The sequence below is a fragment of the Rhinoraja longicauda genome, chromosome 15 (assembly GCF_053455715.1).
Source record: "Rhinoraja longicauda isolate Sanriku21f chromosome 15, sRhiLon1.1, whole genome shotgun sequence".
Taxonomy (NCBI): Eukaryota; Metazoa; Chordata; class Chondrichthyes; order Rajiformes; family Arhynchobatidae; genus Rhinoraja; species Rhinoraja longicauda.
The window spans coordinates 9,697,242-9,720,530 of NC_135967.1; the positions used below are offsets into that span (position 1 = coordinate 9,697,242).

The 23,289-nt window shown below is 42.7% G+C and overlaps 1 protein-coding gene across 1 annotated transcript; it reads left to right on the forward strand.

The window, feature by feature from the left end:
• The first annotated feature begins 4,996 nt into the window (after positions 1 to 4,996).
• On the forward strand, positions 4,997 to 9,025 carry LOC144600519 (high mobility group protein B3-like). Its single transcript, XM_078412185.1, has 5 exons — positions 4,997 to 5,153; positions 6,734 to 6,894; positions 6,983 to 7,122; positions 7,717 to 7,891; positions 8,119 to 9,025. The coding sequence occupies exons 2-5, from the start codon at positions 6,745 to 6,747 to the stop codon at positions 8,260 to 8,262; spliced, it is 609 nt and encodes a 202-aa protein (XP_078268311.1). The 5' UTR covers positions 4,997 to 5,153; positions 6,734 to 6,744; the 3' UTR covers positions 8,263 to 9,025.
• Positions 9,026 to 23,289: the final 14,264 nt, after the last annotated feature.

A 23,289-nucleotide genomic window follows, 5' to 3' on the forward strand; every position in this document is an offset into this window, starting at 1 on the left:
GGCGTTCCTTGGGATGCTGAACTATTATGGCAAATTTCTGCCTAATCTCTCAACCATGCTGGAACCGCTTCATCAACTGCTGCGCAAAACGGTTCGATGGCACTGGGGACCAGCTCAGCGGAAGGCGTTCGCACAAGCTAAGCAAAGCCTGAAATCGACCAAAGTTCTGACGCACTACGACAGCAACAAGCCGCTTGTTCTCTCCTGCGATGCCAGCCCTTACGGAGTAGGGGCAGTGCTGTCACACGTCATGAAAGATGGCACGGAAATGCCAATAGGCTACGCTTCACGCAGTCTGAATAACGTTGAACGCAACTACTCGCAGCTGGATAAGGAGGGTCTAGCCATAGTCTTTGGCGTTAAGAAGTTCCACACATACTTGTACGGACGACGATTCGTAATCAACACTGACCACACGCCGCTTCTTGGGTTGTTCAGTAACACCAAGGCCATTCCGCTAATGGCTTCGCCGCGAGTGATTCGCTGGTCGCTAACACTGGCAGCATACGATTACGACATCGCGTACAAACCGGGCTCAGCCAATGCCAACGCAGACGGGCTTAGCCGACTCCCACAACGAGCGACGGTATCGCAAGCGCCAATACCAGGAGAAATCGTCCTTCTGATGAGTGAGTTGGAGAAATCGCCCATCACTCCGTCGCGTGTTCGTACCATGACGCAGAGGGATCCGATTCTGTCTCGTGTTCGCGAATACATCATGAGCGGGTGACCAGACAAACCACCGAATGATGATTTCAAGCCCTACTTCAGTCGCAAAGTGGAGCTGAGCGTTCACGAGGGTTGTCTTCTCTGGGGTGGTCGTGTTGTACTAACACCCCAATGTCGCTCACAAATGATTAAGGAAGTGCATGATGCCCATCCGGGTATTGTGAAGATGAAAGCCATCGCTAGGAGTTGTGTGTGGTGGCCTGGAATCGATAAGGACTTAGAGCACAAAGTCCGAACGTGTTCAGAATGCCAAATGCATCAGCGGGATCCGCCCAAAGCACCATTGCATTCATGGGAGCATCCTAGTCAACCGTGGTCGTGTGTTCATGTCGATTATGCCGGCCCGGTACAGGGAAAGATGTTGCTTGTTCTCATCGACGCATATTCAAAGTGGATTGAAGTGCATATCACAAGTGAATCAACCAGTAACGTCACTATGGACAAGCTTCGCTTCGTGTTCGCGACACATGGCCTTCCGCATACACTGGTTTCTGACAACGGCCCATGTTTTACTAGCGAAAAGTTCGCAAAGTTCATGAAAGCGAATGGCATTCGTCATGTCAAAAGTGCGCCATACCATCCAGTAACCAATGGTCTCACAGAGCGTGCCGTGCAGACAGTGAAGGCAGCGCTCCGCAAGATGTCGGGACCGCTGCGAACGCGTGTCGCTCGATTCCTCATCTCGTATCGTTCAACGCCGCAAACTACTACAATGCAAACGTCGGCTGAAATGCTGATGAAAAGGAAAATTCGCACGCGTTTCAGCATCGCAGTGCCCGATGAAAGATCGACCATTGGGGACAAACAATTCTCGCAAAAGTTGCACCACGATTCACGCCCAGCTCGAGAATTTGAGGAGGGAGAGAGCGTGCTAATGCGCAACTACGCGAGAGGGGAGAAATGGGTACCAGGACGCATCGCAAAGAAGCTAGGTCCTGTCTCGTACCAGGTCGAGGTTCACGTCAACGGGGTAGAAATCTGGAAACGTCACGCAGACCAGATTCTGAAACGTGAAATCGACTCTCCCACAACCAACGAAACGGGAGATTCGATAGATTCCGACAGGGATACGCCCACAGTGCGTGATGAAGATGTCAACGAAAGAAGCGTTGCACAGGAAAACGTCAACGAAAGCAAACACGAAAGAAGCGTTGCACCTGAAAACGTCGACGAAAGCAACCACGATGACGCCGTCGAGGACGCGACATCAGAGCGCAACAAAGAAACCAATTCAGGGCGTAAGCAGTACCCAAAGCGAAATAGAAAGCGACCGGATTATTATGGATTCTGAAAACAGACTTGACTATACGGACTTGATTATACGGATTCAGTTATATGGACAATGTAAATGCCACGAAAATTTGGTTATCATTAATAGAAAGGACTGTAGCGTGAATACTCTTTCGGCATTACATTGAAGATGATACTCATATTCAAAAGATGAATTGGTTATGTAAACTTTGACTTGGATTGTAAATAGATACCAAAATGATGCATGCTTTTGGACTTACTTAAATGGGGTTTTGTATAGAAAAATACTTTGGAAACATAATGTATAAAGATCATTATGATAAAAAAAAAGTATCACAATTCTAAGGGGGGAGATATGTGATGTATACATGCAACAATATGGTAAAGCTGCTATGCGATGTATACATGCAACAATATGGTAAAGCTGCTATGCGATGTATACATGCAACAATATGGTAAAGCTGTGCCTGCGCAGCTGCTAAAATACACAGAGTTAAAATGGCGATCTTGTGTCCAGACCTGTGTTGTTTTGGTCTCCCACTCAATGCGTGCTTTAGAGAATGATACTGGAGTAAAACGTATGTCAAATTTCCCTTACTTTAGTAAAGTGTTTGGCAAAGTCCCTCATGGGATTTGGATCCAGAAAATTAAGGTGCCTGGGATTTAGAGTGATTTGGTTCCTTGGATTTAGAACTGGCGTACCCATGGACGACAGAGGGTAGTGGTCGAAGTGGAGTTATTCTGGCTGCAGTTCTGTGAGCAGTGGTGTTCCACATATATGACTAGGACAAAAATGTACATGGGTTGGTTACTAAGTTTGCAGATGACACAAGAAATTGAAGGACACAAGGAAATGCAGATGCCCATTTACAAAAAAGTGCCTGAGTAACTCAGTGGGTCGGGCAGCATCTCTGGAGAACATGGTCAGGCGATGTTTCAGGTCGATGTTGCATTGGTGGAGTTCATAATCATAATCATACTTTATTAGCCAAGTATGTTTTGCAACATACGAGGAATTTGATTTGCCATACAGTCATACCAATAAAAAGCAACAAAACACAAAATACATTTTGACATAAGCATCCACCACAGTGACTCCTCCACATTCCTCACTGTGATGGAAGGCGAAAAAAAGTTCAATATTTTCCCTTTTTTGTTCTCCTGTGGTTGGGGGCTTCAAGCCTTCCGTTAATGGGGCGATCTTGGCTCCCGTAGCCAGTGGTCGGGCTCTCCGCGTCGTGGCGATCAAGCTCCCGCATCGGGGGGATCTCCGGTCCCCCGCACCGGGCAATCAGACCCCGGGTCAGGGCTGGTCGATCCTTCTGCGACTTTGGAGCTTCCCGACATCAGCCTCTGATGAGACTGCGAGTTCCACGATGGTGAAATCCGCAGGCCGCATTTGGAGCGTCGATCCCAGGCAAGGGATCACAGGCTTCGATGTAAGTCCATAGCCCCGTGGTGGGGCTCAAAGTCAGTCCCGAGCCAGGCCTCCAGCTCCATGATGTAAGGATGCAGAGCAACTGGAGATACGATCCGGAAAACAATCGCATCTTCGGCAAGGTAAGTGATTGAGAAAAAAGTTTCCCCTGACCCCCTCCCCACCTCCCACATAAAACAAACCAGAGAACATTAACACATACTTTTTAAAACACATAAAAAAATAACAAAAAAGACAAAAAAGACAGATCGCTGCCATCACCACCCAGTGCAGTGATGAAGCTGTCAAAGGATACGGAAGGATATTGATCAGTTACTGATGTGGGAGGATAATGAAGTTTAATCCAGGCAAGTGTGAGGTGTTGTACTTTGGGAGGTCAAAGTATCCAGTTAATAGCAGGACACTGAACAGCGTTGATGTACAGAGGGATTTTGGGGTCCAAGTCCATAACTCCCTGAAAGTAGCAACACAAGTAGATAATGTGTCATAGAGTCGTACGGCATGGAAACGTACCCTTTGACCCAACTTGTCCATGCTGACCAAAATGACCAATGTGGTAAAGAAAGTGTATGGTTTGCTTGCCTTCATTGGTTGGCACGCTGAATCTAAGAGTCAGGAAGTTATGTTACAGTTTAGTAACATCTTAGTTTGACTACGTTTGGGGTGTTATGTGTAGAGTTCTGATTCTTTATTCCAGGAATGATATGTAGACTTTAGAGAGGGTGAAGAGATGTACCAGAATGCTGCTTGGATTGGAGGCCATTAGCTCTCGAGGGAGATTAGATAAACTTAGATTATTTTCTTTGAAGCATTGGTGGGTGAGGGACGACCGGCTAAAAGTTTATTAAAATTATAAAATGCTGGTTAATAAACAAAAATGAAATTCTTACTTGCAGCAGATTAAAAGGTTTAAAAGTCTCGAAATGTTTCAATAAATTTGAAAATCTTACGTGCAGGGCTGTGGAAAGGATTGTAAAGTTAAATAACCCATGGCTGGGGTGCCAATAGCTTTGAATGGTGTTGGGCAATGCACAAAGAGAGTCCTCTGCGCTCCATCTGTCGTTGCTCTCTCCACTGCTGACTCGTGTTTGAATCGGCCGGGCCGGGGGCCGGGCCAGCGGCAGGTGGGCGTGTCCAGCGGGCTGTGAGTGACGGGTGGGCGGGTCCATCGGCCAACGGGAGGCGGGTACGCGTGGTTGCTCGGCAACGAGCAGCAGCTGGACGTGTCTGCCAGGCAATGAGAGCTGGGTAGGCGGGAGCTGCAGGCTCCGAGTCGCAGACGGACGCGTCAGCCGGCCAATGAGCGACGAGTGGATGGACGCCTAGCCAATGGGCAGGACCGCCAGGCTGACGAACGCGTCTACTGGCCAACAGGCGACGGGTGGGCGGGGCCTCGAGCGGGCAATGGGCGGGACCGCCTTGTAATGAGAGACGGGTGGGCGGGACATCCATGCACCGAGCGGATGATGGACGCTCCGGCCGGCCAATGAGAACCGCGTAGGCGGTGGCCACTGGGTAGTGGGTGGGACCGCCAGGCTGACGGACGCGCCGGGCGACCAATGGGCGGCGAGTGGGGGCGGGCCGGGCGGGCGGCGGCGGCGAGCCTATGGGTGCGCGAGACGAGGCGAGGCTTGGTGCAAAAGGAGGCTCGAGAGCGAGCTAGCGTCCGCTCGCCGGACACCCATCCCATCCCACCCCACCACATCGCAGCGCAGGAGCGTCCGCCGCCCGCCCGGTGAGTACCATCCCGCCGCATTCCCATTCCCTCTCTCCTCTCCTCACCTCACCCACCGCCGCTATCAGCCGCCCGCTGCGGCGAGGCCAACGCCGTCCGCCGGCTCTTTCTCTCCTCATTCTACAACCCCCTCCCCCTCACACGCACCGCTGTGTGTGTGTTATGTGTGTGTATGTGTGTGTATGAGGAGAGCTTAACATGGCGGAGGAAGGCTGTGTGAGGAGACAGCGGGGAGAGGGAGAGTCGTCGACCGCGCGTCCGTCGTGTGAGGATGGACCCCGACTCCTCTCCCCAACCGTCCGCTTTCCCCGCTCCCGGGGGCCGGACGGCGGCAAAGGCCGCTCGTATTCACCCCTCCACCTCCTCTCTATCCCTTCATAAATCTCCCATCTCGGCAGCCCGAGCGGAACCGCTATGCGTCAAAGTGTATGTATGTGTGTGTGAAGTTTTGGGGAGGGGGGGTTCGTAATGGCGGTGGGGAGGGGATGAAGGAGGGGAGGAGGGGGGGGTCGTCGGTGGGTGCAGCCATTTTATGTGGAGCCCAGCGCCTCCCCCCCCCCCCCCTCCCCTCTCTATCTCCACCACCGGTCCTCGCTATTATCCGCTCTATATATCTATGTGAGTGTATGTATGTGTGTACGCGCTTTATCACCGGAGCCACAACCCCGGCCGCCCTCACAGCAGCTGCCCGACACATTTCACTGGCACTCTCTTTCATCAGCAAGCCTTGCACAAAATGGATGAAGAATTATTGGGAGCGTTGACCACCTTTTTTTCTATCTCCCTCTCTTCGCCATCATTGCACTTGCACGCTCGCACTGCATGTAGACCGCCTCCTTCCCCCTCCCCCTTTGAATGATAATAAAGGGGGAAAAATGCAATTACATTAAACCAGTGACTCTTTTATAATCTTTCTCTGCATTTTTTCATTTCACACATCGGTGTTTTTGTTAAATTGTTGTCCTTGAGCATAAAATGGAGATGATATGAGAGGGGGGGGGGGGGGGGGCATGGCGGGAAAGAAATAAGATAAATAGCAAGGGTTGAGAGGTAGCATGAAGCCCCCATGCTGCTGGAGGGTCCTGTACAAGCAGCCCAGTCGGTGCATTAACACTGAGGCTTTCGTTTTATGGCCCTGATTTGCATTTATCACAGCCCGTCACCGAAATAAAATCTCATCTTGTAACAATGGACTTGTGTGCCGCGTAGGGGTTTTAAAAGAGATTTTCTTTCCTTTTCCCCAGCTCGGCACTTTTTAATTCAGCCGAAGACTTTAATCTTTTTAACTTTTTGTTTACAGGGTTGATTCGTTATTGGCGCAGGGGATTAAAACAGTTTTGAGTTTTTTTGGATTGCACAATTTTATATTTTAAACATTTTATATTATTTGGGGAAAAAAGTCTTTCATCTCTAAAGTTGACATTTGACAAGTGTTGGCTGGGAATTTGGAAGATGGGTGCAATCATTTCTTAAATGTTTGAATGTAGATTTTCTGCATGGCAATTTCTTTAGGCATTAGGTTGGAATTTAAAATTAAATGTGCAATTTAAAATGAGATTGATTTTTACAATTTTTTTTAGAAAACAGCAACATGGCAAAACGTGATCCCAAGAAGCCAAGAGGCAAGATGTCCTCCTATGCCTATTTCGTTCAGACTTGCCGTGAAGAACACAAGAAGAAGAGTCCTGATATTCCGGTTAACTTCTCAGATTTCTCAAAAAGATGCTCTGAAAGATGGAAGGTAACCTAATTTCCCTGCAAAAAGGCACATAACACTTGATATAATGTAAATTTTTAATTTGTAATATGAAACATGTACTCTTCACCAGACCATGTCCAGCAAAGAGAAGGGCAAATTTGAAGATTTGGCTAAAGTAGATAAGGTGCGTTATGATCGAGAAATGAAAAATTACGTGCCAGCCAAAGGTAGTAAGAAGAAGAAAGACCCCAATGCACCAAAAAGGCCTCCGTGAGTATGTTTTCCAAAATGCAGCAAATAGTGTATTTGAAAGATCAAATAGTGATTGTGTGAAAAATTAAATGATTTCCTTTTAAGAACTTCAAGGAAGCATAATAAACTGGATAGCTTGGATAGAATTAAAAAAAAATTCTGATTCCTTCTTGGCCACCTCCCCTTTCTCCTTGACTTGTGATCGAAAGTGGGATCTGCTTATTCGAACATAAACAATGATATTGTGTGCACAATCTTTGTGATTTCAACATGCCCCACAATACTAATCTAACCTTGATGACAAACTACTAAGACCACCTCATGTGCTTTCATTAACTTATTTTTAACTGAATTGCACTGTCATCCTCTTTGCAGTCTTTTCTCTCTGATGCAGAGGTTGTGATTTATACTTGTTTAGCTTGATGGAAGCAAAATAATGTAGCTGTACCTCATCATACTTGTGACAAACATATCTTAACAGGATTAGCTTCCTTTTAAAACTTGACTCAAACTCCCCAAGTTGCTTGGTTTTATCTTCATTTTGTCAACAAAAAAATATATATATATATGGTAATATTGTCAGATACACTTGTTGTATACCTTTATTTGCAGGTCTGGATTCTTCTTGTTTTGCTCGGAACATCGACCAAAAATCAAGGTCGTGAGTCCTGGCTTGACTATTGGTGATGTAGCAAAGAAGCTTGGTGAACTGTGGAATGCATGCAGTGATGAGGAGAAGAAGCCATTCAATAGCAAGGCTTATAAGCTGAAAGAGAAATATGATAAGGCAAGTCCAATTGCAATAAGTAATTCCATATCTTGCTTTTTTGCTTCTGAGTAACTTTCCTCTATGGTTGAACTCAATGTACTAAATTCCCCACTGCATTAAGAAACAGTTGAAATATTATTGAAAATTCATAATTACCAGGTACTCTTGGAATTTTGTCTTGTGTAAATTGGTGGCCTTGCTGATCTTTTCCAATTGGCAGTTAAATATTTCTCTTTTTTAAAAAGGACGTTGCTGATTATCGTGCCAAAGGCAAAGTGGATAGTGCAAAGAAACCCCCTGCCAAGAAGGAGGCATATTGTGATGATGATGATGAAGATGATGATGAGGAGGATGAAGAGGAGGAGGACGATGAAGAGGATGATGATTAAAATGTATATTTGCCTCTGCATAATTACTTGCTATGTAACTGAAAGCATTTAAACCCTGTTACAAGTGTTGCAACCTTTTAATTTTGTAAGTTGGTGTGTATATTGTCTAAGGCAAAAAGTAGCTTGAGTTTTAAACTGTACAGGCCTTTTTGTAATATTCACACTACAGCGGTGAACATTGAGCTGTTGACTCTTCTTTCTGTAAACTGGCAATTTCTTGTACAGAAGGGGGATTTAACTGGATTAAAATGTATTTATGTGGTGTTTTGTGTTTAAGTGCAGTATAGTTTAAAGTGCCGTTGTAGCCAATTCAATTTGAGATTGCTGTAAGTATGAGAAAAGGAGCAATCAAAGTTTTAAAAAAATCAGAGTTGTCAGTCGGTATTTGAAGCCTGCCATGCTTAGACAACATCATACTGTATCTAATGTACTAGAATGATTGTACAATAGGCGTTTGACCTCATTCAGGACTAAGATATAGTTTATAGAAGCAAAGTAGCAAGATGGCAGCCACACTCTGGTAACAACTACAATTAATTAAGACCTGTTGGATAGAAAAAGGAGGTAACCATTTAATATTGACCTCCAGTGACTAAATATATCATCACTGCTGCACTTCCAAGGGGGTTTTATATACATTAGCAGAAGCCGAATCCAAAGGGCTGTGAAATGGTAAATGAATCTTTCCATTCCTGTGAACTGATGTTCTCTTATTGTATTGAAAAATGGAATTGCACCATTAAAATCAAAACCTTTTTTGGAACTAATGGGCCCACTGTGTCTGTTTTCTAGGTCATATAGTCCGTTCTTTAAAATGATTGCCACCTTACAGTTGGTGCAATTTGGGGACAATTGAGCACGATGCTTTAAAATTTTCCCTTTTTATATTAAAAAAATAAAAAATATTGCTTGTGGTGCTACATGGCCCTGTCTGATACTTCACACGCTTTGTGGTGGCTCCCAGTGTTGCTTCATTGAAATCCTAGTGACAACCCTGAGCATTCTGTACTTCAAATGATCTTGTAACTAAGGTATATTTTCTTTTTTGTATGTTTAGTATGCTAAAATGTGTTTTGAAGTAATTAAACAGGATTAAATTTGTAAAGTCTTGTCTAAAGTTTGTTTAGCTATTTCATGTAAAAAAGGCAATTATTGAGCAGAATTTAACAGGATCCTTCTGAGAAATTAACGGAAAATTTCAGGATTTTTGGCATTTTCTTTTAATATAAACTGGATTAATTATGAAATTTCTCAATCCAAGTTTGCTAAAATAGTGGGCTCAGTTTTTTAATTGGCATTCAAACTTGAACTGGAATTGAATCGTTAGGTGATTGTATCAGTGGATCACTGACACATTGATTGTTAACAATTAGGTTCAAATAATTCTCTGAAGAGTGATCCATCACTATAAAATCTTGATTAAACAAAGATCAGTAAATTTGCAGTATCAGTAAATCTGCTTTAATCTGTTTCTTTGTTTAAAGAACTACACAAATTAATTCCTTTTAGCATGTAGTTTTAGTTGAAATTGTCACATTGCTACTGGATCCTTTACACATTTCATTTCCTCAAAGGTGGAGATTTGTTTGTTGCAAACTCTAGCATTTGAGTACTTTGATGTGCAAAGAAGACACGACAGCAGATATTAGAACTTGTAGGTATCGTGGATAGGTACAGTGTGATTTGTACTTTAAAGATCAAAGGTAATTTTTAGGAATTACACTGATTTCAGTTTTGTTACCAAGTTAAATTTCTAATGCAAGAGGTTTAGTAATTCACCATTACAGCTATACTGTTCTGCTACATTGTAAGGTTGCAATATTGGGACTAAATGCAATGAGTGATTTTTGACTTTTATAAAGCCTTCAAGTGAAGAAAATGTCAAAGTGAAATATTGATCACAAAAAGCTGAATGAAGTCTTCCTATTTTAGTCTAATAGAAGTGATTCTAGAATCCACAGGTTAATGAGGTCTTTTAAAGTTCCTGTTGACCCCATTCTTGCCCCCTCATTAGCAGTAATTTAAAGATTTGCATGTAGTTGAGCGGTAGTAAATTTTTCTATTTTTAACATCTTGGTGCAATTGTTGGCTTGTTCATTTCTAACATGGCCATTTAGTTCAAAGACTCGTACAAAACGAGTTCAAACTTTGGAAATGGTAGAAGGCAATGTTTTTTGCTTAACGCTTTGTAGTTGTTGTGAAACACTAGAATTAATTGCCACAGAAGGCTGTGGAGGCTAATTCAATGTGTATTTTTTAAGGCAGAGACAGATTCTGGTGTTGGGTTACGGGGAGAATTTAGGAGGATGGGGTTAGAAGGGAGAGATAGAACAGCCATGATTGAATGGCGAAATACTGTGCCCTCCATAATGTTTGGGACAAAGACCCATCATTTATTTATTTGCCTCTACTCCACAATTTGAGATTTGTAATGAAAAAAAAAACACGTGGTTAAAGTGCACTTTGTCAGATTTTAATAAAGGCCATTTTTATACATTTTGGTTTCACCATATAGAAATTACAGCAGTATTTATACAGCCCCCCATATTTCAGGGCACAATGTTTGGGACACAGCAATGTCATGTAAATGAAAGTCATGTTTAGTATTTTGGCGCAGATCCTTTGCATGCAATGACTGCTTGAAGTCTGCAATTCATGGACATTGCCAGTTGCTGGGTGTCTTCTCTGGTGATGCTCTGCCAGGCCTGTATTGCAACCATCTTTAGTTTATGCTTAGGAAAAAAACTGCAGATGCTGGTTTAAATCGAAGGCAGACACAAAATGCTGGAGTAACTCAGTGGGTCAGGCAGCATCTGGAGAGAGGAATGGATGACGTTTTGGGTCGAGGCCCTTTTTCAGACTGAGCTTATGCTTGGTTTGGGGGCTGGTTCCCTTCAGTTTTCTCTTCAGCATATATAAAAGGCATGCTCAATTGAGTTCAGATTGGGTGATTGAATTGGCCACTCAAGAATTGACCCTTTTTTAGCTTTGAAAAACTCCATTGTTGCTTTAGCAGAATGTTTGGGATCATTGTCTTGCTGTAGAATAAACTGCCGACCAATGAGTTTTGAGGCATCTACATAGAAAATAAGTGCAGGTGGAGGCCATTTGGCCCGTTGAGCCAGCACTGCCACTCATTGTGATCATGGCTATTCATCCACAATCTGTAACCCATGCCTGCCTTCTCCCCATATTTGAACTTGAGCATATATGTGTCTACACTTCAGAATTTGTTATGCCACTACCATCAGCAGTTGTATCATCAATGAAGATAAGTGAGCCAGTACCTTCAGCAGTCAAACATGCCGAGCCATAACACCCCCACCACCATATTTCACAGATGAGGTAGTATGCTTTGGATCTTGGGCAGTTCCTTCTCTCCTCCATACTTTGTTCTTGCCATCACTCTGATAGAAGTTAATCTTCGTCTCATCTGTCCACAAGACCTTTTTCCAAAACTGGTTGCTCTTTTAAGTACTTCTTGGCAAACTAACCTGGCCATCCTATTTTTGCAGCTAACCAGTTTTGAGGCATCTTGCAGTGTAGCCTCTATTTCTATTCATGAAGTCTTCTGTGGACAGTGGTCATTGACAAATCCACACCTGACTCGTGAGTGTTTCTGATCTGTTGGACAGGTGTTTGGGGATTTTTCTTTATAATAGAGAGAATTCTGTCATCAGCTGTGGAGGTCTTCTTTGGCCTGCCAGTCCCTTTACGATTAGTAAGCTCACCAGTGCTCTCTTTATTAATGAAGTTCAAAAGAGTTGATTTTGGTACGCCTAAGGTTTGGCTGATGTCTCTAACAGTTTTATTTTTGTTTCACAGTTTCATAATGGCTTCTTTGACTTTCATTGACATAACTTTGATAAACAGCAATAAAAGCTTCCAAAGGTGATGGAAAGACTGGAGGAAAGACTAGGTGCTGAGAGCTCTCTTATACCTGCATTAAGGAGGCAATTAAACACACCTGAGTAATTGCAAACACCTGTGAAGCCATGTGTCCCAAACATTATGATGCACTGAAATTGTGTGTGGGGGGGGGGGGGGGGAGTATGTATAAACACAGCTGTAATTTCTACATGGTAAAACCAAAATGTGTAAAAATGGCCTTTATTAAAATCTGACAATGTGCACTTTAACCATATTTGATTTTTTTCTATTACAAATCTCAAATTGTGGAGTACAGAGGTAAATAAATAAATGATGGGTCTTTATCCCAAACATTATGGAGGGCACTGTAGACCTGGGACCAAATGGTTTAATTCTGCTACTCTCAACTATGAACTTAATAGTAATATGGAGCATTGAATGTTAATATCTCCTACCACTTCATTCGCCCTACAGTGTAATTGTCTTAGCATAGTTCAAATGACTGATCCAAAACACTACTAATTAACTTCTATTTGCATAAAGGTCTACTAGTTTGGCCACATTAATCTAAGCACCTGGGTTACTGGATTAAGAACTAGTTTGGCCACATTAATCTAAGCACCTTCGTTACTGGATTAAGATACTGCCTAACCTGCAGAGTGTTTCCAGAATTTTGTGCAATTATAGAAAGCTTGTTTTAGCAAAAGAATACGGTGGAATTGACATAGTTCCAGCTGCTTTGTTATCCTTCAGTGAAGAATATCCGTCCTGAACCAGTGACTTTTTAGCCACCTAAGTGCAGTTGATGTTGAACAGCTTACTGAATTTGACAACCAAGCTACTTAGGTTTTCTAGCTTCCATGTTCTTCAGAATAACTAAGACATTGAATGTTGGATTTCCCACATTCTAAAATTTTGACAAGTGACAGGCTTTCTGTTTTGATTGTTTTGTATCTAATAAGATTTAATTCAAAATTGCAACCTTAAAATTTCAGCATTATTGTTGTCTGGGCAGGTACGGTGGGTGGGAAAGGAGGTTGTCTTTTGCTGTCTAGGTTTTTTCTGTTGCTTCATGAGGTGGATTGTTGATGGTGATATAATTGAAAACTAGCTATAGCTTTCCTATTTTTTTTCTACTTGTTAGTAACGATCATCATGTTCTGTGTGTTTAGCCACATTGCAGCTAATAATGTGCTCACTGAAAATAAGCACTAGGTGGAGGCCAGCACCACCTTGAGGGGATTGTGTGTAGGTGTCACGAGTAGACACTGTACAGAGAGTTATCCAAAAGCTTTGTCTCTAAAAAATACCTGGATACATGAAGGTGTTAGATTTTGAATTGTCTACTGGAGGCTGCAAAACGATAACCACCTGGAAATGATTCCATGTTTCCTTAGTTAAGCAAATCTCCAAATTTTCTATCTTTCATCAATCTGTTATTAAGCTCCTTAATTTGTGTGCAAGTGTTTCTTGGGGGCTAGGAAATTATGTTAGGTCAATTTGCATAAAAGATCACTATTGCGAGTGTTATTAATTGAGCTCATCTAGACTTCCATTTCCGTAGAGCTCTTCAATAATGAAGCATTTCAAGATTTCTTATAAGGAATTCCACATAAATCTCCTTGGCATACAAAAGAGTTTATATTTGGCAGTCTGAATATCCATGTAAGTGGGATCCTCCAGGCTTTGTTTGCTCAATTAATGGTGTTGGTCCATGGAGTCTTAAGTATTTAATTTTCTGTTTAGATGTTGCTCAATTGTATTTGTATTTCGTGGACTTGGGGTTGATATTTGGTGTGTACACCCAAAATTCCAACATTAGAATCTTTATTGCTTTAAAGGTAACCATATTATTAAAAATATCCATGTCTGAATGTGATCTCAACCGGACTCTGACTCGCGCTCTATAGACACAAAGTTTGAATATTTAGGCATAAGCTGAAACTTAGTGATGTTACTCAAGTATATATTTTTTCATCTTTGGTATTGTAATTGCTTTGTATTCTGAAACCACACGCTGATTGGAAATTATTTTTTCTTCCAGGTCATTTGGTTATCTGACTTCAATCAAAATGAACTTATTACTAGGAAGACTAAAGCCTCCAATTCTATGTATTTTTTCATTGCAACAATATTAAACTGAACCAATTACTGCTGTGTTGCTGTTGCATTTAACTCCGAGGTGTAATTAGGACCAGGTTTGTGCCATCACTAAGCCGGTTTGTCTGTTGCCTTCACAACCAGTTTCCCAACTGAAGACTGCACTGAGGGCCTGTTGCATGTATGAGAGTGCTCCAAGAGTGGCAGACAGGTGAGTTTGGGTGGCTTGACACTTTTGAAAGATTCTCCCACCCCACTACTACCTTTTCTCCCCTTTCCCCGTCCCTCATTGTTCATTACTCTGGACATAACAGGAATGGTTTGATGATACAAATAGGACCTCAATGACACTTGGACAGGCACATGCTTAGGACAGGTTTAGTGGGATATGGGACTCGCTTAAATGGGGCATGTTGGTCAGCATAGACAAGTTGGACTAAAGGTCCTGTTTCTGTGCAGTGAGACTGCGCAAAATAATTTGAGGACGGGGAAGAGATTTAATTCAGTAATGCAACATTTTTTTTCTGGTTGTACTCTCTTAGACAAGATCTTACATTCAAGCACATGTGAGTTAACTGGTGAAGGACAAAAAAAACCCATCTAGCAAACATGAGTAGTTCATGTCTGAGGATTACAAGCTGAAAATGTGCTGGTGGTGGCAGAAGCTAGCCAGGAAAGGGACTTGACAAAATATGATCTGCAATCCTCTGACTGAGCTGGGAACTGGGTTCAACCTAATTAACAAATAGCCCTTTCTTTAAACTAGCACCGACAAAGCCTTCCTTTCTGCATAGTATACATGAGTTTATAAATTAATCGATGAATGCAAGACATATATTCACAGTTTGATCGACTGGTTATCTGCTTTGTGGTTTGTGAATTATGTTTCTGTTCCTGAACATCATCATAAACCACTGGACCAATTTTAAGCGTTGTCAGACACCACTGAAAAACAAGTTAACCATCACTATAATTAATTCAATTAATTGGAGAATTTCACAGCAGAGTAGTTTAAGCATTTTATAAAGAAAAAGTACAGAAGGCCATCCAGCCAATGCATGAAAATAATACTCCCCTTGTTAGCTAATTAATGCTGCTTTGCCAGAAGCCACAGAGATGGTATTAATGTGGCAGCATGCAAGATGGTGGTATTTATATTGGGCCTTTCATTGGCTCTACCTCTAAATTGCTTTGGAATCAATTTGAAGGGTTGTTAATTTTGTGTCAAAGCTGCAGCAAACTAATCTTGCCATGATCTGCCCTAAATATTGAGGAATATGTATTAGGTTGAGTACTGAAGGAGACCTTCTCCTTTGAAGTGGTCCCATGGGATCTTCTGATTCACTTGGGAAGGCAGATGTCACTTTATTTTAATGTCTCTCTCGTAAGATCACAGCTGCATTTGAGTGTCAGTCTGTTGGCTTTTGAGATGTTCTTATCAGGGATGTGTTTATTCACGTTGCTGTCTATTCGCCTCTGGCTTAACAGTTGTGTAGATTCCAGTAATGGCCATTTATGTCCCAAACAACCATTAAGAAGATGGCGGGGAGTTATTTTGTGGAATTGACGTGGTACCGTATAGTATTTCTTGTGAGTCTTGGTTGTCTTCCAAGATTTTGATCTATTGGAAATGTATAGCACTTTTAAACTTTAGGATGGTGTGTGACTTGAGAACTTATGCTTAAAGGGTAGAGATCAAGGATGTTGTCCAGCAAGCCTTGATCTTATACTGTGGTTGTCTTGCAGTAATGTCTCACAGTGTCAGAGACTTGAGTAACCTCTGTGTGGAGTTTGCACGTTCGTACTGTAACTGTGTGGGTTTTCTCCAGGTGCTTCATATCCTAAAGTCGTGCTTGTCCGTAGGTTAATTAGCCTCTGTAAATTGCCCCCTGTGCACAAGGAGTGGATAAGATAGAGAACTAGTGCGGACGGATTGATTGCATAGGAAGGAACTGCAGATGCTGGTTTATATCAAAGATAGACACAAAATGCTGGAGCAACTCAACTGAACTGAAGAAAGGTTCTGACCCAAAACGTCACCTGTTCCTTTTCACCAGAAATGCTGCCTGACCCGTTGAATTGTTCCAGCACTTTGTGTCTATGAATGGATTGTTCAATGGTCAGTGGGGACTTGCTGGGCCAAAAGCCTTGTTTCCATGCTGAATCTCTAGAAACTACACTCCACATTTTGAAGGAATCACTTTGAACGCCAGGTTGCTAATCCTGACTTTTTGCCTGTTGCGTTTTCAAGGGATGATATACACACAGTTCGCTTGCAATGCTCTTGTTCACCCACCAATTTCTTCTTGTTATGGGTTACTTGTGGATGCTTGATGCAGTAGTCTTGTGTATTTAGTAGTTTAATTTTTAATTAACCATTAGTTTTTTGAGCGAACACGCTCTCATCAGAATTTTTATAACACTTAAAGTTATTGAGCAGACCACTAAATGGAGTAGTAGTGGCTGAATTTCATAAAGAAATAAGCCATTATGATACAATACATTAGAACTTTATTTATCCCAGGAGGGAAATTGGAAAAAAAGATGTTTTATAGTAATTGTCCTCAAAGCAACAAGACATTAAGGCAAAAAAGTGATGAAATGGGCAGCTTACAACCCAATGGTATGAACAATTCTCCAATTTTTGAAGGATTTTAATAGTCACCTAAAATGCCCAATCAATTTCCCTCTAATATTGCTCTCCTCCACCTGATGGAGCCTTTACTCAGCCTCAGCAGCTTCTCCTTTGACTCCTCTCCCACTCTTCAAGTTTAAGGTGTAGCCATGGACACTCTCATGGGCCTCAGCATCACTGTCCTTTTGTTGGTTATGTTGAACAGTCACTTCCAACATCCCCCAAATCTTTCTCTGCTACATTGAAGACTGCATCAGGTCAATGGTATGAACATTGAATTCTCCAATTTTAGGTAACCAACACAAACTCCCTTTCTCTCTTATGCCCCATCTGGTCTTGTGCCTATTTCTCCCCTCTCCCTCCTCTTCCATCTGCATTCCTTCCTCTAGCTTCACAATTCTTCAATCCTTTTGTCTCACACCTTCTGTCTTTCCATCTCTGGCCTTTGTCCAATTATCTGCCTATCAACCCTCTCCACCACCCTCCCCCTCCTCACCTCTTTCCACTTATCACTTGGCCAGGCTTAGCCCTGGCCCTCCTCTCTTGCACACCACAATCAGTCTTCAGAAGCCTCTCCATCCAAAACATAACCTATCCATGCTCTCCGGATGTGCTGCCTGACCCGCTGAATTACTCCAGCACATTGTGTCTTTATGTCTAGGCATGTGCAGATGTTAGTTTCACCGAAGATAGACATAAAATGCCGGGGTAACTCAGCGGGACAGGCAACATCTCTGAAGAGAAGGAATGGGTGACGTTTTGGGTCGCAGTTAGCCTTCTGCTATTTCTTGTGGGTGTAATAGATCTTTACAGCCTATTTTGAAACCATATCAGTTCTCCTTGGTGTCTTAGCCAATATCCACCCCTCGATTAACACTTTACATAAAAACCTGTCTGTTGCTACTTTGCTCTTAGAGGACATATAAATTAATTGGTGCACTTCCCACATAAAACAAACAGCTTCACTTAAAGTGCAGAAGACTTGTAAACTGCTCTGGCCAATTCTGTAACCAGTAAAAGCATGCCCTTTTCTCTCCTGCAACAATGAAGCACTGTAGATCTCCTCTGGTGGGTACCCAAGACTCATGGTTATGAACTATTTGTGGTCTGACATCATTAAATCTTTGGTCAAGCTATTGACTTTGTTTTCTTTGAGTTTAACTCTTTGCTGAAGATCTAAAATGTTGAATTTTATTTCTGTTGCTGAGCCCAGATTATGAAGATCAGCATCGCAATAAAAGAATTATTAAATTATATGTCCATATCCATATGATTCGCCTTTTATTGTCCTCAAAGTCGCATGTTACATGGTTGATGGGCCGAATGGCCTAATTCTGTTCCTATCACTCATGAATGCTAGTAGATTTATTATTTAATAATCATAACTAATTTGTCAAATCAGCTATACTCCATTCAGACATGCAGCGTGAAAGACCCAATGGTGAAGAGAAATGGGTAAAAATCCAAGATTGCACCTCCAAAACCACCCGGAGTTTATCTCATTCTTTGTCAAGTTATTGCTATACTGTACCTCTAAATTTTCTGCATTTTGGCCAAATACAAGAGGCATAGCTTTAAGGTGAGAGCGGCAAAGGTTAAAGCAGATGCGCAGGGCAATTGTTTTTTACACAAAGGGTGGTGAGTGCCTGGAACTGGTGCTGCTGGGAGTGGTAGTTGAAACAGAAACATTAGTGGCATTTAAGCAACTTTCCGACAGGCACATGCACGGAATGGAGGGTTATGGAGTTATGTGCAGGTAGATTTGGTGGACTTGGCTTCATGTTTGGCAGACACATTGAGGACTGAAGGGCCTGTTCTTGTGGCTCTACTGCGCTACTTTCCATGAAATGAATCTGTCTGAATTGCAACAACAAGGTTGATCGGCACATGTGATTTGGACAGCCTTGGGATTTGGATGAATTTAAGTTTACTGTACAGAGAATGACTGGGCACCTGGGAGTGCACAAATGACAGACAGTGTTTCAGCAGCTAACTGTGGGAATGGACAGTTTTGGTTGTTGATGGAGAAAATGTGGGTCGGATGCTGAGCTCCCGACTGATGGGGCCAGTGAGGTTCCAGGCAGTTCAAGAAGCTGAAAGAACTGGAGGTGGTACCAGAAGCTAGGGCTTGGAGGTTTTGATGCTTTTTGATTAAACAAAACAGCATGGAACAGGTCCTTCGGCCTAAAGAGTCCACGCCGACCATCGATCAATCATTCACACCAGTTCTGTGTTGTCCCACTTTCCCTCCACTCTTGGCAATTTAAGCCAATTAACCTATGAACCCACATGTCTTTGGGCGATGGAGACCGGAACACCCGGAAGAAACCCAAGCAGTCACAGGGAGAATGTACAAACTCCATATAGACAGCACCTGACGTCAGGATCGAACCCAGGTCTCTGGATCTGTGAGGGAGCTGCTCTACCAGCTGTGCCACTGCGCCACCTTGTGTTTGTTGTTTCAAAATCAGTATATCTCCTGTACATCATTCTAATGTCTTTTGGAATTGTGGTTGGGACGGTACAATTTCCTCTAATCAGTGAAGTATGTCTCATGAAATATACAGGATTGCATGCAAAACCATAAAACGGCAAATAATTATACAGATGGTTTTAATGTCTGACGTGTGGGGGAAAAAACAAGTTCCTGAATATCTACAGGGGAGCAGATCCAGATTTAAAAAAATACACCTCCCTTTCTCGTTAATAGAATGTGCAATGGCCGTAGGTTTGCTCATAGCATTTCATGACCACTGCATGCTGGTATTCATTGACTATCAGAACACTATCATTCTAAATGATACGTATATGCATGTTTATGTATGTGCTGTTATGTTTGTGTGCCATTGTATGTTCGTTCTTAGCACCTGAACTGATGTACAGCACTTTGGTCAACGTGGGTTGTTTTTAAATGTGCTATACAAATAAAATTGACTTGACTAAACTTGCCTAGTTTTCACCTATTCTGAGCCGGCTTTTAGCAGGACCTTTTTTTAATGGAACTGAGTTTAGTTTCGAGATACAGCACGGAAACAGGTTCGTCCGCACACTGAGTCCACGGCGACCGATGAAATCTGCACATTAACATCATCCTACACATTAGGGACAATTTACAGTTTTTACCAAAGTCAAGCACCCATAGTCAGCATCGAACCCGGGTCTTTGGTTCAATTTGCCCGGTTCAATTTGCCACAAAACAATAAACCATCGTTTTGTGTTAAAAATAGTTAAATTATATACTCTAAAAAATGAGCAGAAGATAGACCATTTGCAAATAACTAGTCGACAGCAAAAGGTGAAACAACTTGTGGCATTTGGCCTTTTCGCTTGTCTTTGTCATTGTACTGTTTGTTCATTCTAGTACTCCTCCCACTAATATTTATGGTAGTTTTGGCCAGCCAGATACAACTGCATACAACTACAGAGCTAAGCAATTTCACAACCAATGAATCTGCTCAGGGCTCCACAGACTTGGTTTACCAAGTCACGAATGGTTGTAAATATTCAAATGAGGAAAATAGCTTCATTAACAATTAGATTCCCAATTAGTTGAAGTCCAGAATGTGATTTCAAAGAACAAAGCTAAGTGTTTAATTCAATCTTGGTCTTCTGAGATTTTCACATGTATTCTAGGACTAATTACACCTCTAACCGTGTCATTCCAACACTTTTGTACCTGCCTGACAATATAGAAAATTGCCAGATGATGTTCAAACAAAGTCCAGTGTGCTAATTGTGGAAGGCACAGTATCGCAGTTGGTAGAGGTGCTGTCTTAGGTCACCAGAAACCTGGATTTGATCTTACCTTCGGTTGTTGTATCTGGAGTTTACGTGGGTATCCTCCTGGTTCTCCGGTTTCTTCTGACATCCCACGTGGGGGTTTGTAGGATCATTGGCCTTTGCAAATTGCCCCCCATGTGTGGGGAGTGGATGCGAATGTGGGATAACATCAAACTAGTGTGAGCGGGTGATCAATGCTTGGCTTGTACTTGGTGGCCCAAAGGGCCTGTTTCCATGCTGCATCTTTCAATCGATCAATATTGACCATAGTTTGTTCTCAATTATCAGCAAAGTGATGGAAGGTGTCACCAACAGTGCTATCAAGCTGCACTTACTAATAATAGACTTGCCAATGTCTAATTTTGATTCATCTTGTAGTCTTGGCCCAATCATGGACATAGAGTAGATTTCCAGAGAAGAAGTGAGAGTGACTGCTTTTGACATCGAGGAGGCATTGGGCTGATCAAGGTATCCTTACAAATCTCCACTGGCTGGAATGGTAAATACAACAAAAGTAGATTGTCATTGCTGGAGAGCAATTAATAACAGACACAGGTTATTGCTGCAGGATTGCCCGAGGGTGGTGTCTTTGGCCTTGCTATCTGCAGTTGTTTCCCAAATAACCTGTGGTTGATGAGGGCAGAGCTGTAGATGTTGTGTACATGGACTTCAGTAAGGCGTTCAACAAGGTTCCGCATGGTAGGCTGCTCTGGAAGGTTCAATTGCAGGGGATCCAAGGAGAGTTAGCTGAATGGATAGCAAATTGGCTCCATGGCAGGAAGCAGAGGGTAATGGTGGAAGGTTGCTTCTCAGACTGGAGGCCTGTGACCAGTGGTGTGCCTCAGGGTACGATGCTGGGCCCGTTACTGTTTGTCATCTACATCAAAGATTTGGATGAGTACATACAGGGCAAGGTTAGCAAGTTTGCTGATGATACAAAAGTGAGTGGTTTCACAGATAGTGAAGATGGTTGTGAACGATTGCAGCAGGATCTGGATCGATTGGCCAGGTGGGTGGAGGAATGGTTGATGGAATTTAATACAGAGAAGCGTGAGGTGTTGCATTTTGGGATGTCGAACAAGGGCAGGGCCTACACAGTAAATGGTAGGCCTCTGGGTAGTGTTGTAGAGCAGAGGGATCTAGGAGTGCAGGTGCGTGATTCCTTGAAGGTCGTGTTGCAGGTAGATAAGGTGATCAAAAACGCTTTTAGCACTTTGGCCTTCATCAGTCAGAGTATTGAGAATACAAGTTGGGAGGTCATGTTGCAGTTGTATAAGATGTTGGTGAGACTGCATTTAGAATATTGTGTTCAGTTCTGGGCACCATGTTATAGGAAATATATTGTCAAACTTGAAAGGGTTCAGAAAAGATTTACAAGGATGTTGCCAGGACTAGAGGGTGTGAGCTATAGGGAGATATTGAGTAGGCTGGGACTCTATTCCATGGAGCGCAGGAGGATAAGGGGTGATCTTATAGAGGTGTATAAAATCATGAGAGGAATAGATCGGGTAGATGCACAGTCTTTTGCCCAAAGTAGGGGAATCGAGGACCAGAGGACATAGGTTCAAGGTGAAGGGGAAAAGATTTAATAGGAATCCGAGGGGTAACTTTTTCACGCAAAGGGTGGTGGGTGTATGGAACAAGCTGCCAGAGGAGGTAGTTGAGGCTAGGACTATCCCATCATTTGAGAAACAGTTAGACAGGTACATGGATAGGACAGGTTTGACGGGATATGGACCAAACACAGGCAAGTGGGACTAGTGTAGCTGTGACATTATTGGTCGGTGTGGGCGAGTTGGGCTGTTTCCACACTGTATGACTCTACGACTCTAATCTTCTCTCTATCATCGGGCTACAAGATAATGGATGATATCATGGTTGCTGATGGCAGTGGCACAGCAGTAAAGTGGCTGCCTTACAGCACCAGAGACCCACATTCGTTCTTGGCTACAGGGTGCTGTCTTCATGGAGTTTGTATGTTCTTGCTGTGACCGCGTGGGTTTTCTCTGGGTGCTCCGGTTTCCTCCCGCACTGCAAAGACGTAGAGGTTTGTAGATTAATTGGCTATTTTAAATTGTCCCTGATGTGTAGGATGGAACAAGTGTATGGGTGGGCCGAATGGTTGTTTCTTTGCTATATTTCTAAACTAAACTAAACATGGATCATCTCGCATGAGTACTGTCTGATTCACCTCTACCCCATTGTCAACATTGGACTTTATCTGTGGAATTGATGCGCTACAATATTGAGAACTATATTCTGCACTCTGTCTATTATACTTGAGTTTGACTTGATGGTATTTATGTGTGGAACATCTGATTTGTTTGGATAGCATGCAAAACAAAGCTTTTCACTGTACTTTGGTGCACGTGACAATAATAAACCTAAACCTGCAATCCCACTAATAAGGCAGCAAGACCTGGACAACATTTAGGTTTGAGTTGATAAGTGGATAGTAACATTCATCTTGCACCTGTACTAGATAATGACTATCTCCAGTAAGAGAGAGTCTATCCGTGTCTCCTTAACCGTCTATGAAATGATTATTGTTAAGTTCTGCCCCCAATTAACTGATTACTGTCATCCTGCCTCATTAATATATTGAGAGCCAAAATGGGTGGAGAAGCCATATAAAGGTCAAA

Excerpts from the sequence above, each read along its gene's own strand:
- LOC144600519 (XM_078412185.1), top strand. The coding sequence starts at position 6,745 with ATGGCAAAACGTGATCCCAAGAAGCCAAGAGGCAAGATGTCCTCCTAT. Across the intron at positions 7,123-7,716 it reads AATGCACCAAAAAGGCCTCC|GTCTGGATTCTTCTTGTTTT; the intron begins GTGAGTATGTTT and ends CTTTATTTGCAG. Across the intron at positions 7,892-8,118 it reads TGAAAGAGAAATATGATAAG|GACGTTGCTGATTATCGTGC; the intron begins GCAAGTCCAATT and ends TTTTTTAAAAAG.